Genomic DNA, 17,845 nt, shown 5'->3' on the forward strand with positions numbered 1-17,845 from the left:
AAGACTTCCTTTGCTGTTGATATCGTTGTTGAGCGATACGTTCTAACTAACTACATGGGATTTATTTAGTAAACAGTCGTATTCTATTGGTGTTTTGCTGTCTTCTTGTCGTTACTTCGAGCGTAGAGTTTGGTGATTTTAAAAAGAAAAAGTGAGTCTTGCGGAAAGCTCTCGTACTTCTTTTAAAAAAATTATTATAAAAATATTTAATTTTTTAGTGATTGTTCTAATATTTTTAAATATAAATATACGAATCTTATAATTATATCATTACTCATATATATATATATATATATATATCTTAATTTTTTAAGAAAATGATCAGCCGCATGCAATTCAACCTCTATACGTTATCAACGCAACACATTCATATTGTATAGTCGTGCATATTGGTATTTTTATGCTACATAGTTTGTCTCAACTTGGTGACATCTTAATCACATGATTTATGTGATAACTTATCAAGATTTGTCATAATTTCGAGAAATTTTATTTTCTAATCACATGGCTTGAAATTAAATGATTTAGAACACATCCATAAATATGTTAGTTTTCCTATTGGAAATAGCACAAAAGATCATTATTCAATTTTAGAATCTAATTAATTACATCAGCGCACACACATATTATATATATATATATATATATATTATCTTGAGGAAAGAGTGGAATAATGTTGTATGAATCACCTTTTGATCACCACCTTTTAGCGGCTACGTACAGCAAAATCACCATTGTAAAGTACCTTTAGCGATAATTCATAAAACAATTTAATGATAATTATTGTTCTTAATTGTCCTATTAATACTTTGGTTATTTATTTAGAGTTGTCTTTTATTTTGGCTTAGAAACATCACATGATCCTGTTGGTCGCAGCTTATATAATGATCTGTGCGCACATGGAGTTTTTTTAAAAAGTTAAAAAGCATTATAGGTCCCATGCACTTAACACGGTAATTATGATATACCTGCAATTCTTTTATAATTATTAAATAATGAGAAATGATTTCTATAATTCTTTTATAATTATTAAATTATGAGAAATAATATTTATAATTATAAAGTACGTAAACGTCGCATAATTTAAAATAAAAATAAGATTTATATGAAAAAAAAATTAATTTTTTAATAAAAAACTCTACTATTTTTCAAAATGAATACACAGTACTTGCACAACTCATGATTGTATCTCACATTACTTTTAAACAATTAACCAATACAAGAATGCCACTTTATTAAAAATAAATTTTAGCTTTTGCAAAACTACCATTTATTTAATACAAACTTGTATAAGATCAGTTTTCATTTTAATAACATGTGGGGTGTATTAATAAGCAAGTCTACAAATTGATTTTATATATATATATATGAATGTGAATGGCCGTCAGCATAAACATGCATAGTGTGTCCATGCATATATGCCAGCCGGTCATGGACCACCATGGCTCAACCTAAGGTTTGTGGGTGATACAATAACTGAATATATATATATACATATACAAAAATTTTATGTGCAATCGCTTTTATATATTCATTATGTACTCTATTAATATGATTGACTGCATTATTTTTTTTAATATAAAATAATTCATTTGGCCAATCATATCAGTGGAGTGTATAAAGAATACATAAAAGTGACTGTACGTAACAGAATTCAAAAATCATGATTAAATATGCAATTTAAGTTGCTGGAGGAAATGGTGGATTGGTGGGAGTGAGAAGGAAATATGATCTAGTACTGATCATCTGTTTTTTCCTCACCTAAAAAATGTATCATCAACATCCTACATTTAGATTTTGTAGGTATATATCGTTTTCTTTTATTTTATTTTATTTTTTTATTGGTGTGGTAAGCAGATTTTGTCAAGGGGGAATGTATGAAACTAAAAGGGGGAGATCAGTCGAGAGAACTGTAGATAATAATCATAGAGATCATGTTGTTATCTTGAAAAGAAATGGGAGAATTTGTTAATCATGAGCAATGTTAGAAGCATCTATAGCATCATTTGATGGGTTAGGTTGTATTAACAAAGGCTGACCAAGATCATCAGGGTTGTGTTATATATAGTTGCTTCCTGGCCTACTCATGAGTTGCCAGAGTAACAAGGAATTACGTGAATTTCAGTAATTGTTTAGGTATATTAATCATTGCTGTCAATTAGTTTTCATCCTAAATTTAATGTAAATCCACAACACGCTTATTATCATTAACGCCGCTAGTTCAAAGGAATCATGGCAAAACTCTATTGAAATGTAGAAGAAGATCCTCTCAAATGAGAGCGATAAATATATAAAGTAAACCCTACAATATTTATTGTTTTTTGTATAAATATTTCAAGCAACGTCATTAAATAGCAATAAATACTATAAGATCTATTTCATGTATCTATCTCTATGTCTGTCCCACTTGATACTCTCAAGTTTGGACAATAACCCGTGAAAACTTTATTCTTAAAAGGCAATCCACCTATTGATCATCCTCATGGAATCTGGTTTTGCATTACAGAAACAGTATTGTTAATGGTTTGAAGTCGCTTAGCCCTCCATATCAAAGACGACAAAGCAAAACCCTAGCTTTGCGGTAAATTTTATCGACCTTTTTTTTGTCTTTTATACCAAGTACTTGCGATGATTTGATGATATATACTACCCACCAAAACCTTATTGCTTTGAAGACGGTACTAGAGCTGTAAATCACGAACCCATATGATGTGATCTCTCACTCTCACTTCATAAAGTATTTTTTTTTTTGGGTGGCATCTTTATAAAGTAATTGAATGGGAAGAGATTGATGGATGAGAGCCATATGTGAGTGAATGTGGTATAAAACCTTAGCTAGCCCCATATCTACCTAGCTCCCTTCATTCACACTTATTCGGAAACTAATTATATCTACCTCCCAACAACCATTATTTATCTTCATATTACAAAAAGTAATGGGGAGAGAGAGAGAGAGGTTTGCTTAGATTAGGGCATGTTTAGACTTGTTTTATCCTTGTTATTTAATTCATTGGTTTATTTGTTTAGCTTATTGTATAGGTTGTTTTATTTAAGTTGATTTTGATGCCTGAGATGGTTTTTTTTTAATATCAGTAAATCTTAAATGTCATGTTTGTTATCATGGTATTCTTCTACCATAAGCGAGGATAATCAATAAAATTGAGATACCGTCCTCTTAAAAAAAAAAAAAGAGAGAGAGCTTGGATTCGACCCAAGAGAGAGAATTCACAGTGTATTTTGGTTTTTAATGTCTTAGCCAGCTATGCCACCACCTTGTTACAGTGAAAGGTATTGAAAAGTTAATAACACCATCATAGATTTTGCTGGGTTTTCTGCCACAAAGTAAAAAAGTGAAGAATTAAAATGGTAATATGTTTTGCCCCATAAACTGCCAAGCTGAAAAGAAAAAGCCATGGCTCTCCATATCTCACCACCCACATCATGTACAGGTTGTTTAGTAACTTTATTCCACATGGCTGCAGGGATTAGTGGTGCGAGGTTTTGGCAAAGGTACATTACTTGCAAGAATTGTTCGAGAATTTGCATGAAAATTAATGAGGTTGAGACTTGAGAATGCCTAGTTTAATGAGACGTATTAAGCATTGGGTGGATCTATGATCGACTTTAAGCTTTCATAGGCTTCAAAATCCTAGCCTTTGCTAAAGAACGCCATTTAGAACAAGCAACAAGACATCTCTAAAGTCTCTAAACTAAACATATTTTGTACAACATTGGCATCTCTTGGTTTTGAATAATAGTACCACGCCTTCTTAATTTGTCCCCTCATTTTGACCGCTCATGCATTTAATTTTTTTTAATAGTTAAAGAAGTGACTATTAGTGTATTTATATTTTTTTAAAAATATATTTAAACATATTCGAAAAAAAATACAATTTACATTAGACAGAATAGAAAGTGGACACATGCATGCCACAGAATAGCACCACTCCTTGGTTTTATGCTCACACTTCCAAGTTTTGATTTCCCTCTTTTGTTATGTCTTGGGCCTTTTGGCTCTTACCTCACTTCGTCTCGTTTTAGTTTACTACGTTTTGGGGCTTAGCTTAGTCAGTCGGCTTTGGTTTCAAGTACTTGCAAGAGTCAGAAGATCCGAGTCCTATGAACGGAAACCAGCTAAAGTCCAGTTCGTATTCCTTCAACCCATTTCAAATGTAAAGGTGCCCTCCAACATGCTCCACTAATCCACGCCATCCTCTACAAGACTTGAAGGGCAATTCCAGCATGAGCAACTACTCAACTTTTAGACAGGCACATACCCAAATCAAGCAATGCTCATAAGATCTCATAAAGATGGTGATAGAAGCATTTATAGAAGGAAATTTTTACATAGTTTTGAAATTTCTTCTAGAAAAATAAAAAAAAAAATGATCCAAGAATGATAAAAGTGTCACATTTTGCATGATGGAATGAGAGCGCCGTATGTAGCTTTATTTTTTACAGAACCTACCGGGTCAAACTTCGAAAAAGAAAAGCAATGAACTACAATAACATATTTTACAATAGTATGCGTTATGAGGTCAAGATTACATTATTACACAGGTAAGCAAGGCGGGCTAAGATGGGACATGAACTTGACAAAGATATATTTCAACAGAAAAAAAAAAAAAGATTGGAACAATATAATTTGAATTTTATACGGAATTAAACAATTTAGTGCTTGGGAGTGAGAGAAGGAAACGAAGGAATTGATTGTAATATTAGCTTCCGGCCACTCCGGCGACTAGGAGATGACCCAAAACCACTATGAGGGGGAGAGACCCTCTTTCTATTAGGAGAAGCAGACTTGATGCCAGTATTAGGAGAGGTGTTGCCACGCAGAATCTCTGGCATTTCATCTTCAGGGACCGTTTTGGAATGCCTCTCAAACTTGGGTAGGGATCGGAGAATATTTGGCTTTCCAAATTTTTGGCTGGTATATAATCCAGAAGAAGACCCCACAGTAAGAAATGAAGATCTTGGCGGTTTGCAATTTGAAGAAAACGGAAGTGGAAGCGCCGGTCTGGCACATAAAATTACTATTTAAAAATCCATTAAATTGCATGTGAACATCATTAGCCAACAAAAAAGTTTGAAAATTGAACCTGCTAAGCCGTAATGGAGTTGTAGGAAGAGTTGAAGCTGGATTCTGCTCTTCATTGTTCTGATTGTCTGATTTCTGTAAAGCCTTGTCCATGACGCTATTTTCACATGCATCTGTTTCTTCTTCTTGGTCAGCTTCTACACCCATTGGAGCAGACTCTGCATTAAAAAAAAAAAATACTAAGAACATTGACGTATAAAGTTCAGACAACATCAGCAAGACAATTACAGCATTTTGATGGAACACTGATAGAAAAGATAAATAAAATAAATAAAGGAAAAGGGATAACTTGATGGTTTCAGCAGCAATATGCACCAGGATTCAGGGTACAGACTCACCATCCTTTCTACCAAACGCATTCTTGCACCCTTCACATCTGCAGCCAATGGAGCATCCAACTCCACCCTTCAAAAGAACACCAACATTTCTGAATTAGATTATATAAGGAAAGTATAAGCACAGACTCTGCTGACTACTGAGGGGAAAACCTGATAGCATTCACAGTATTTCTTGAGGCAATTTGATTTCTTGCAGTTGCATCCCCTTTTATGTCGTGCCGAAGCAGGGGTTTTGCTGGATTCATCCTGCAAGAAAAATAAACAAATCAGGTTTAATTGCACTCCAACTTTCTTGTCAAGTAAAGAGTAAAGCCAGTCTTATTATCTAACCCCAATTTCGGTTACAGATTCAGAGCTCCTAATCACTTTTGGAGCAAACGCTAGAGGATTGCGGGACTCGATCTGTTTACGAGTTGCAAGAACGGTGTCTTCATGAATAGGCTTGTTGAAGCATTCTTGACATGAACATGGCTCTATGCAGTAAACACCAGCAGCAAAGCATTCACAGTAACTGAATGGAAAAAGTATGGAGCAAAATAATAAGCATGAAAGTACTAAAATGAAAAGGCCACTATAAGTTACAACCCAAACCTTTATGACACATATCCATTACCACTAATGCAATATATAAGCAATGCACTGGAAACGGGGGAAAAAAAAAAAAAAAGTGAGAGGAAACAACTACAAGGACTTGAGGAAAAGTAGGGTAGCAGATGCCAAGACAGAAATATTACTCACCTTATGAGATTAAAGTATAGTACAGTATCTTGAAATACGGTGAAGAAAAAAATATGCAAACGGTAAACAACTCTAGTTTTTGAAGGCTTGCTTCATGGGTAGGTGGGTTGGCCATCAGCTTCCCCATAATTCCCCCCTCTTCCACTGCCCCCTCCTCCCCGCCCAAATAGAGGCGAGAATGAGAAAAAAACCATTTTGGTCCACAAGCTAACTGGCTCCTTTGATTCCAGATACTTTCATGGAGGCCTTTCTTTTTTTTGGAAAAGTTATGGACACAGTTACAAGTAAATACTCCCATGACATGTTGGTTAGTTGGGAAATACTCGTGAAAAAGAATCATTTGTCTCCATCAGTTGGCCTCATACTCAACTCCTTTCTTTTCTATCTTTTTTTTTTAGGTAAGTGGAAATTTATTGATAATAGAAAAATAGAAGCAATACTTCTTTTCTTTCGATTTTACACCCACTAAACCCTCTATCAAGCTCTTGTAACCATAGCATGCCCTTCTGGTGATCACCTGTGGCCTTTGTAGGCCAATTTTGAAGCTGGCCATATGAGAATATGTTAAGGCCATTACTTGAAGCCCCTCAAAGGTCCAGGCACACTGTGTTTTAGGTTTTAAGTGTAAATCATACCACCACCAAGGGCTTGTCTATGTTGAAATATGATAATTTAAGACAATAAAAACAAAGAAGAAGATAATTTTAGACAATAACTCTCACCTTGACACTCATAGAGCAAACAAGATTAGTCAACCTAACACAAACCTGGGCTTCAAAATGAAAATCTACTTCAGTTAAAAACTGATAATCAGGCATGGTAAATCCTAAGCTCGAGGTTTGACTTATGTATGAAAGAAATGTTAAAACTTACAGTTTCAAACACTTTGATTTCTTACAGTTGCAACGCTTGCAGGACTCACTTTCTCCAGCATGTTCCAACCTGCGCCTGCAAATCCAATCCAAAATTGTCAGGTGACAAAGAAACCAAAAAAGTAGAAAAGAAAAATCTATGAAATAAGATATGAAACGAGAATGAATAATATGTAAATAGTTGGGCATACCTCTTCTTTTTGGGGCTATTCTGATTAAACTCATCACTAACTAAATATGCTGATCCCTGAGACACATCTTCTACATGAGAAATCCCATTTTCAGCAAGTTCTGTGTCTCTCTCAGAAGAAGAGACTGAAGTCAAGGATATACGAAGAGGTTCTTGACTGTTTGTAGGGGAGTTAAGGGAAGCAGTTGAGCTGGGTAGATACAATTGTTTTCCAGAGGACAAACTTTCATGCTTTACATTTTTGTGATCCTTTGAATTTGTTGCAAGAGCATTTAAGTGCAAACCAATTCCAGGTAGAATGCACCGAGAGGAATCCCCACTAGGTTTAATTGGGACCAGCTGCTTATCATAACAGGCAATCTTCTCATCAGATTGCAATAGCATAGAAGAACTAAGATTCGAAGCGTCACCTAAGTTCTTCCTATGAGCTCCCACCATCTCAAAATCAAGGCAGCGCCTTCGCATACCACGGTACAAATTAGAGACAGCCTATACAAAGACAACAAATATGTATGTTATGAAAAATAATGTATAGAATTACAAAGGGATCAATATGTGGAGAAACCTAGTTTACATTTATGTAAATAGGTTACCAATTTAGCACAGCACTTAATAATTGCATGTGCAGCAAAACTGTAGATTTAATGTACGGAAGTTATGTAATTGTACTTATCCAAATAAAAATGAAAATAAAATCAAATTCTTAAAAGCTATAGCAGACAGAATTCAAAATTTCACCATTCTGGAGAACTATGTGTGGGCAGATGGTTAAGTAAACCACATAAATTATTGTTTTGTAAACTAAATACGTTGTGTATATCACTTATGCTACAAAAACTGTCGATTTTCAGCATGGAAGGTAAAGTTGAGGAAATAATGCATACACATATTTATATCCAAATTTAGGGTAGAAATAAGTTTTGCAGCCATGCAACTAATGCTGCAGAAGTTGGCAATTGATCCTACTCGTGTCATTTACCTTAGAAGCATATGGAATGCATGTTGCCACCCCACTATTCATTTGCTCACTTGTATTGCTAGACATACCCTTATTCAAATTATCAGCTGTGGCATCCTTAGTCTGCTCTATTTCCTGAAGCTCGCTGGCTTCTCCAGTTTCAGCAGAAGGATTGTTGATTTCATGCTGTTTGCCAGAACCAGTTGGATCAACAATTTGCATCTGCTCATCATTGATGTCAATTTGCTGGAGTTGTGACATAAGAGAAGTGGAAAATCTTGTCATGGGATCCATTGATTTCTCAATCAGCTCCTTAAAAGCTTCCGAGTCAGTAGGAGAAGTAAAGATCAATAGATCACTGACATCAGAAATCAAACTCTCCCAATCACCTTCCATCCCTTCTATCTTTTGGCCAGTTCGGCACATCTCAGATAGATGCATTTCATCTTCAGACGAAACCTTTTTGGAGGCCTCTTGATCATTTTGAACAAGTAATGCCGACTTGCCAACCAAATCCGACACACAGCCTGTCTCGGTGCCACAAAGAGGTGGTGGGTCACAGTCAGGACTACCACAATCATACTTTAAAGTACAAGGAAGCTCAATCACAAACTTTGAATGTTCAGTAGACGCCTGAACAGAATTTTCTCCAAGTGAAACCTCTGGATCAAAGGTTTCCTGTAGCTCAGCTGAGTTAACAAACAACTGAGCCCCATCCATACCGATTCCTTCATTTGTACAGATTTTATTCCCATTTCCAGAAGAAAACTCAGGTTTAGATCCATCTAAACAGGTTTTCCTGGAAAAAAAAAAAGAATTTTTAAAATAAAGAAATTGCTGAATAAAGTGCAAATGCAGATGGAATGTGAAAGATGTAAGAAAAACTCTTACCTTTTCAGGAACCTAGATTCCTTGTGAGAATTGACATGGGGTGAAGTGAAAACAGATGGAAGAGATGCAAAATTAAGTGGGTTGAACGTCTGAGTAATATGAATGGACTTCACTGGCTTGATAGGAGAAAGACTGTTGATATAGTTGAAGACAGGGGAATCCTGCATGCAGTGAAAAGGAAAACTTCAGCATGAAAACGAGGTAAGCATAGAAAGACAATCAATTACATTTTTAAATAGACATTCAAATATCCTCAACCGTCCATTATTATTACTAGAAAATATTTTTTTTTTATGTAAATCAAACTTCGTACAAACATCAGAAACTGTCCCATCTGAAGGTAAAAGAAGTGTCAGAAAAAGAAACAAATACATCAACTTTCTATATCAAACAAAGCTTGCCGATGGAGATCAAAATATTGTACAAAACCAACGAGTAGTCAACTATTAGGGAAAATTAACGCTAACAATAAATCGGGGTCATAAAGATTAAGATTTAATCCAAATTAGAGGAGTTTCCATGAATTCTGCAACAAAAACATGAGGAAGTTCTGTCGATGGCTTAAGCAGAACTGCAGAGCACCGAAAGATTTTTTATTTTTTAGGGGAGAGAGAATTAAAAAGAACCAAAACAGCTCATTTTTTTAACCTAAATACACCAGATAAACATTACATATAATATAAAGGGGGGGATTTTGTTATAAACAAATATTAACAACTTATCTCCCCCAAAAAATAACAAGTAAATCATCTTTCAAGAAACTTGCAGAAGAAGAAGACTGCATCAACTATAGCACAATGCAGATGTTCACTGTATATACAAAAAACTAATTTTTTTTGGTTAGTGTATATAATATATAACCCAGAAACCAGAAATCAGGCAAATAACCACTAGAATTGCAGAAACTGAACTGAACTTGGAGATCTAAGCCGGGTAAAACAAAATTCAAAACATTTTTTTCCAAAAACCATATTCTTAAAAAAGGGTTAATAATTAACTGTCGAAACAACAATATCTAATTCATCAACTCCAAAGTAAAAGAAAAACACCCAATTCAACAAACAAAATTCCTAACCCCACCAGCAAAATCAAAGACCAACCCAATCAGACGAACCAAATACAGAAACCAGATCAACCTTCTCGAAAATGCACAAGCTTGTCATCACCATGAAAAAAAACAAAACCCAATTACACAAACCACTCAAATAACCAGAAACATAAACCAAATGGGTCACTGCATCTCACCTCGAATTTAGATATGGGTGTCCCGATCTGGTTCTTCTCTGGGGTGTCCATGTCCGGAGAAGAAGCTCTTTCGCATTCCTCCCCTTCTCTCTCTCTCTCTCTCTCTCTCTACTTTCTTTCACTCTCCTTCTTTCTCTCTCTATCTCTCTGACTTTTTAGCAGACGAGATTCAAGAAGAAGCGGGAAGGCGAGAGTGGGAGTACATTTTCTTGTGGGGATAACCCCGACCCCACCACCGCGAAATTCCCCACTCCACACACAAACACAAAACACACTCCCACAGCTCAGTATGTCTTTTTGTGTAGCATATAGTTCACATTAGTTTTAGTTTTATAGTCTTTTACAAAAGTAACCTACAGTGTTGACCCCCTGTCTTTCTTCTGTCTGCTCTGAATCTCGACACTTTTTTCCTTCTCCCTAACAACCCCCTTCATATTCGGCCATCTAAAAAAAAACCCATCTTTTCTTCCGTTCAATTCAAGTCAGCCTGTATATGATAATGCGGTAGTGTTGAGACTTCCAAATCTAAATTAGGCAACAATGAAATTCTCACACTGCATGAAAAGTTGATATCTTGGAGCTTTAATGGGCATGTCATCGGCTAAATCCACCGCTTGCAGCTGATCTTGGGACCATTAAATTGAATCTTTATTAATTTTCTAAGATTGCGTCTTAAACCAGTTGCTAATATTGGAAATTTCTTAGCTTTCATAGCTGGCCAGTTACGTGTAATGAGTTTGATATCCAATGACGTACAATTAACTTCCAAAAATGATAATTACGAAACCAAACATTACAAAGTGAAGTTTTGAAACAACAAATACAATCAAATAGCAGCTTTCTATTATCCAAAACGGAAGTCACCAGATTTGCTAAAACCGTTACCAAAGTGTTGAATTCTAGATTTTGGCAACGATAAATGAGGCAAAGCATGCCTATGATCACGCCCATAAAATCTCCTTTTGGATATCTTTAAAGAGAGAGAGACAAATGTCATCAGAATATAAGATCACTGAAGATAAGTCGTATCAGTTAAAATGCTATGATGATTGCTTTTATTTTATTTTTTAACTTAATTTTTTGGCTCATTATAAATATGTTCACTCCCAAATTTGTGTTGCAAGGGCACTGTGGACAATAAATATCTCGTGCAATACTTTAGGCAGTAATGAATTTGTTCCAATGTATTAAATAGCACCTAACGTTACATTTTTCATGTCAGTGACGTAATGACAAAGTTAACTAGGTGTGCGGTACCTTAAAAAAACTACGTGGTGGTTTTGGCGCGCGAAGCTTTTGAAAAGAAGGTTATATAAGCTACGTTTGAGGTCCATCAATGGCAATGGGTACTACCATGCAATCACATATGATTGGCTAAAACCACATCACTCAATTCATAGCATGGATTTTAACCCAAGTGATCAGATTTTATTTCCATTTTCTCAGACACAAACTGTCATTTGGGGGTAGACATTTTTACGTGGGTTTGTTGGCCAATCACATCAAAGATTGTTTTCTTTTAATTGTACCCTTCACATCAAAGTTATCAATCCCCTTAGCTAGAACCCACCTAGGGACCAGCATCCATTAATGAGTTATCAGGACACGTGTAGGGTTATGATGCAGGCACGTAATTTTTTGAATGAGCATTTATGTCCCCCTTGCATGTATGGTACAGAACAATCAAGATGTTAATGGGTTTGCTCTAAAAATTAGTACCATTGAAGTTTCCCACTCTTCCAGATTTTACCATGTACTGGGGCCAATTGGCTGAAGTGAGAGCTAAGGCAAGTGTCACGTGACACACCCACCTCACACCTCTCTTGCAGTAATTACACGATTAAATCAGATGAAAGGAATGATAGATACATATACGAATTTTATAATATTGAATATACATTATATAAGATTTTTAAATAAATAAATATTATGTATCAACTATTATTTATTCTTATATTCTATATTTTAAATTTTTTCATAGAGTATGAATATATTTTTCATAAAATATAGAGATATTTTTTATAATATATGAGATGTAGAATGATGAATAATGAAAGAATTTTTAATATGAATAATACAAGAACATTTAATATTATATATATATATACTTTTTCTATATCGGATCGGACCATCTAATTCGAGCAATAAGTTGAAAAAGATATTAATTGAAAATAATTGATTGAGGGAGAAATTGAGGGTTAAAATTTTTTTAAATATTTTTTTTAAATATTACTGAAGTGTAAATACTTTTTATTTTTTTTATTTAATCGTTACAAATTTTTTAAATTTAAAAAAACAAAATTATAAAATAATTGAGACAAGCATTTGCAACTTAAATCACCAAAAAGAAAGTCCAGAGCATGTAGACTGTAGATACTACATTGATAGGCGGCTTTTTTGTTTTTTTAGATCATATGTTTTGCAGTGAGTGTTAGAAACGTTTCTTCCGGGTTATTTTATTTTATTTTATTTTATTTTTTGGCTTGATAATTAATGTTCTTTCTTCTGGGGTTTGCCAAGGTTTTTGTTTTTCTCTGTCATGACTCGATGTTATGTTTCTCAATGGATCTTTCTTGAAAGAAATAAAAATGTGTTGCCGTCTGACTTCCTTTTTTATAATCACAATGAGTAGGTATTCGAGTCCTAAAATATGCATGAATTCGGAGCCTTGGTGATCGGAGAAACGGTATATATTTTCTTTTTCTTTTTCTTTTTTTCCTGTCAAAAGGGAAGGATGCCATATATTTTCAAAGTTTATTATCATTTTTAAATCCAATTGCAAAGAGAGATCAGGGCCAGATAACCTCTGCACCATGATTAAACTGGTCATGTAGTTGTAATTTGAGGTATGTTTAATTTAGTTAAAAATAACTCATTTAAATTTTTGTTTGAATTTGAGAGTCTTACGTGATATTCAAATAAACATATGAAGTGTATCCTATAATATTTATTATTATCTGTATATATATTTTTTTATTTTTATACATACTTCATATATTTATTTATTTCCCAAAAAAACTCTATTTATTTTTTTATTTCATATGAGACTGTTTTGATTTTACAAACTCTAGGAGTAGTCTCAAAAGAATGATTAATGAAAACGTGACATTATAGTCATGACACCGAGAATAATAGAGCTTTCATGAAATAAATGTCCATCAGTCTTACAGAATCATGTTCACTGGAAGTAAGCACATTTAGAAACTAGAGCAATACCCCCTTGCACAACTTAACCATCTCATTAAGCACATTTAATTTTGATTCACAACCCTCTTGGCACTATTTTGCTATTTGAGATGATCTTTTGCATCTTAAAAACTACTCATTCTTTGGAGTCAATCACTTTTATAGGAGATGATACCTTGGTGCAAGATAATCTTGTTTTTTTTAGTATGCTCGCCAATACAATAACGTGCGGTTTGGATAGTGAGATGAAATGAGATAATTTTATAAGAAATTTAAAAATTAAATAAAATATTATTTTTTAATATTATTATTATTTTATGATTTAAAAATGTTGAATTGTTTATTATATTTTGTGTCATAATTTAAAAAAATTATAATGATAAAATAAAATAATATGAGATAAAACACTTTTACTATCTAAACGGAACCTATATTTATTGTCTCCTTACTCTAAATTGTGCAGGTATCTCCAATCTCAAGTATTGGTATTGTTTTTTTTTTTAATATATATATATTTATATATATAGTTTTCTTTTATTCATGAAGGGTTTGTTTAATGATTAATAATTTTCGGGTAGTGATAGGCTTACTACCTATCTACTACCTATCTACTATTTGTAGTATTTTTATTTTTTTATTATTTTATTTTAAGTATTTTTTTAACATCCTTAATCATTAAGGAAAAAATTAAAAAAATATATAAATTTACTAATTATCACTTCCTTAACTATTAAGTAAAATAAAAAATTATAAAAAAAATAAAATATAAAAAAAGTAGTAAATGAGTAGTAAGAGGGTAGTAACCCTATCATTTTCCATAATTTTCACGTAGTTTTCTTAAGAGGTTGATCGTGAGATTTCTAATTATAACCCAAGCTCTCTTATAGAAGGAATTCATCTATCATAGTATGAAAATTTATTAATAAAACCAAGGCAACGTACTCTTCTTTGAAAAAAAGTCTGATTTTTCTAATTGTTATGTGTCTAAAATGCCCCAGTGAATCTCAACCCTCCACAAGATCTGATGGTCACATTTTTTTGCATGTGTTAATTTTCCCTCCGTATATTTTTGTTGGGTATGTTGGTTTTGTAAGTGTTGTGTCGTGGGCCACTTGCAGCTAATGGAGTCATGGGCCTTGTTCGGCCGAGTCCTTAGGAGGTATAGTTACCATAAACATGTTGTTTCACGGTGGAGTCGTGTTCCGAAAGTTGTGAGGAACTTCTTCAATTTATAGAGTAATGTAATATACAGATTTTAAATAGAAAAATTATGCGTAAATCCTTTATAAAAAATGTGGGTTCTACTACAAAAATAAGAGTTTTTTTTTTTTTTTTTTTTTTTTTTAAAAAAGTGAGATCCATTTTTCTCAGTGGAGAAACCCTATGTAATGTCTAGTGTCTACCAAATCAGATTTGACAACCTTTTGGTTCCCTTACAATTCTAAAATAAAAAAAAATAAAAATACAGAAACTCTTTATATTTTTATTCTCTCTCAAAAGAGTATCTATATTATGGGTGTATTAAATGTTATTATAGTTTATTCTACATAGTACACTTCGCTATCAATAAAAAACGCTTGAGACTTACTAGATTATTTATTCAAGCTGGATAGACTTGTGGATCAATTATATAAATTGTGTTTGAGGTATTCCGCTGTACATTCTTACAATTAATAAGGTAATAATGCGTGTTTTCATTAGCCATCTGAAAGTTCAGGTAGGAGAATATCTAAAGTGGATGCCATCTGACGATAATTGGCACCAAACTCTCCACGCATATCCTCAACAAGATAAGCTTTTAAGATCGCATTTTCTATTCTGTGTCTTTTGTTATGTAAGTTTCTCTAAAGATAAATATTTTAGTCATAAAGTGATTATATAAAAATAATCTTATAAATTAATGTGATTTTATGTGATTTATCATATTATAAAATAAATTTGATGAATTACATAAAATTATATCAATTTATAATATTATTTTTATATAATTCCTTTATAACTGCAAAATTCCTATTCTCCAAATATTTTCGAGAAGTGGATTTCTAGTCTGACCATTTTGGTAGGAAGGAAGTGAGAGACATGCAGCATCTCTCCCAGTTTTTGTTGTTAATAGTGGGGAATGTGCTGTACAGGATATCGTGTCATGCCCCAATCTTTAACCATATTTATAATAGCCCAACCTTTATTAGATATGGGTTAACATGTCCATATGTTTTCCTATAAAATATAGTTCTGTTTAGGGGTGTCAAATCGTGTTAACGGGTCGTGTTCGTGTCGTGTCAAGGTATGTACTTACACTTAATGGGTCGACACGAACACGACCCGTTAAGGATTTCGTGTCAAAATTTTAAACCCGAACACGACACGGTAAGATAACGGGTTGACACGACACGACCCGTTATGACCCGTTAATGAATAAAAAATAAATTGACACGATGCGACACGATACGACCCGTTCCGTTTTAACCCGTTTACGTTAATGAGTTGAACAAACACGATACGACACGACACAATCCGTTTGACTTAATTGATTTTATATAAATATATAAATATAAATAATATCTATAAAAAATGAAAAACTAACTACAAGTCTAAAATTACAATCCAAACAAATATGATCCACACAATTTATAATAATATTCATTATTAAAATTACATTTCAAATATAATAAACAAAACATACAATATAAATATATTAATGTTACAATCCCAAATATAATAAAAAATTAAAAACACAAATTTAAATAAATTTAGAACTTGAAGAAGGAAGTGGAGCGTCCTCCTTGCCCTTTAGGTCTAAGGGTATAAAGGTAAATTTAAATTCCTTAACGGGTCATAATGGGTTGACTCGTTAGTGACCCGTTAAGCAATCGTGTCTTAACGGGTCAACCCGTTTTGACCCGAACCCTTTAAGGCTAAACCCTAACCCGCTTTTATCGTGTCGTGTTCGTATTGAGTTAACGGGTCGTGTCACATATTGCCACCCCTAATTCTGTTACTTACAAATGGTTGTGTAGCGACTTGTTATAGGATTCATTACAGTTAAAAATAAATAAAAACATGTAAATATATGTTTTTTTTTTTTGTTAGTTGATGCAGATGGTTTTCATATCAATATTGTGGTGAGATTTTCAGTAAACGAGCTTGAAAATTATTTAATTTTTAACATAAAATAGAATTGACGATCTTTAAGTGGGAACTCTTTCTTACAAACCTAGGTAACATATATTTCTCCGAAACAACTATAAGAGTTGTCTTTTTGCTTCTCCAACCTTATAATTTCTTAGAGATTGATGATATCCTAAACATCGCCTGTTGTGACGATTGAACAGATCATATTTCTAAGTATCAACAACATCGAGATTGAATTTTGTGAGTAATATGGCAGAAAGAAATTAATATAAAAATTCCAAGTTGGACAGCATGCATTCTTAAAACATAAATAAATTATTATTATTATTATTTTAATAAAAAAATAATATTTTAATTTTATTGATAGTCTTTATTTTTAACGAAAAAAAATCATAATTATAACCAGACATCTAGGAAGTTACAAATAAATATAAAGACTCAAAATTCAGATATAAAAAATCAAAAGACCCGACCTCAAACGTGCTATAAAATAACAAGTGAGGTGCAAGTGATGGCACTCTTGTCTGTTTCAATCTTATCCTTCATATAATTGTAGTGACAGCCGGCAGGCAACCCAACCTTATCGTATTTCCATGTTTCTTGGCCGCCATCATCATCATCATCATCACTTTGCACCTTTTTCTTATCTTGACTTTGCACAAGTTGCTTGCTAGGCAATCCTAATTCATCCTCAGGCTCCCAGATGGCTTCTATTCATTTTCCCCAATGAATTTCTGTCTCTCTCTTGGAAGTGATGGCCTCGTGTCACCATTACTGTCTGTCATTTTCTTTACCTATATATATCTACTTCCTCATCTATCTCGAAAATGTTGTTCTCTGAAGTTTAGAGCACATGAATAAGAGATAGATATCCAAAGAATAAATGATATGAATAGTAATTTTTTTATGGTTGGTATGTGTTTTCTTCGTGAAAATCATATGTATTTGTAGCATGATTTATTCCTAAAGTAGATAAATCTTAAAGAAGCTAAGGTAAGAGTCTAAAATCTCGTTTATTTTCATAAATAAGATAAGATTTTTTGAAATTAAAGTTAAAAATTAAATAAAATATTGTTAGAATATATATTTTTAATATTATTTTTATTTTAAAATTTGAAAAAGTTGAATTTTTATTTTATTTTATATAAAAATTTAAAAAATATGTAATAATTAGATAAGATGAGTTAAAAAATT

At 33.1% G+C, this 17,845-nt stretch overlaps 1 protein-coding gene across 2 annotated transcripts; it reads right to left on the minus strand.

Moving 5' to 3' along the window:
- Nucleotides 1-4,482: 4,482 nt before the first annotated feature.
- LOC109005066 (protein tesmin/TSO1-like CXC 3) lies at nucleotides 4,483-10,598 on the minus strand. Of its 2 annotated transcripts, none has more exons than XM_035683832.1 (10): nucleotides 10,334-10,598; nucleotides 9,089-9,249; nucleotides 8,219-8,996; nucleotides 7,241-7,728; nucleotides 7,051-7,125; nucleotides 5,770-5,950; nucleotides 5,590-5,685; nucleotides 5,440-5,506; nucleotides 5,103-5,259; nucleotides 4,483-4,975 (listed from the first exon to the last, which is right to left on the minus strand). In XM_035683832.1, the coding sequence occupies exons 1-10, from the start codon at nucleotides 10,382-10,384 to the stop codon at nucleotides 4,672-4,674; spliced, it is 2,358 nt and encodes a 785-aa protein (XP_035539725.1). In that variant the 5' UTR covers nucleotides 10,385-10,598; the 3' UTR covers nucleotides 4,483-4,671. The 2 variants fall into 2 exon arrangements, with proteins under 2 accessions (XP_035539725.1, XP_018839385.1); XM_018983840.2 differs by having other exon boundaries at nucleotides 4,483-5,020; nucleotides 10,334-10,596.
- Nucleotides 10,599-17,845: the final 7,247 nt, after the last annotated feature.

The sequence above is a fragment of the Juglans regia genome, chromosome 12 (assembly GCF_001411555.2).
Source record: "Juglans regia cultivar Chandler chromosome 12, Walnut 2.0, whole genome shotgun sequence".
NCBI classification, from domain to species: domain Eukaryota; kingdom Viridiplantae; phylum Streptophyta; class Magnoliopsida; order Fagales; family Juglandaceae; genus Juglans; species Juglans regia.

Bases quoted from the DNA above. Each gene is read 5' to 3' on its own strand.
- LOC109005066 (XM_018983840.2), bottom strand. From the start codon at position 10,384: ATGGACACCCCAGAGAAGAACCAGATCGGGACACCCATATCTAAATTC. The intron at 7,126-7,240 runs GTATGCCCAACT...TTGGATTTGCAG, and splicing joins AATAGCCCCAAAAAGAAGAG to GCGCAGGTTGGAACATGCTG. The intron at 5,260-5,439 runs GTGAGTCTGTAC...TTTTTAATGCAG, and splicing joins TGCGTTTGGTAGAAAGGATG to AGTCTGCTCCAATGGGTGTA.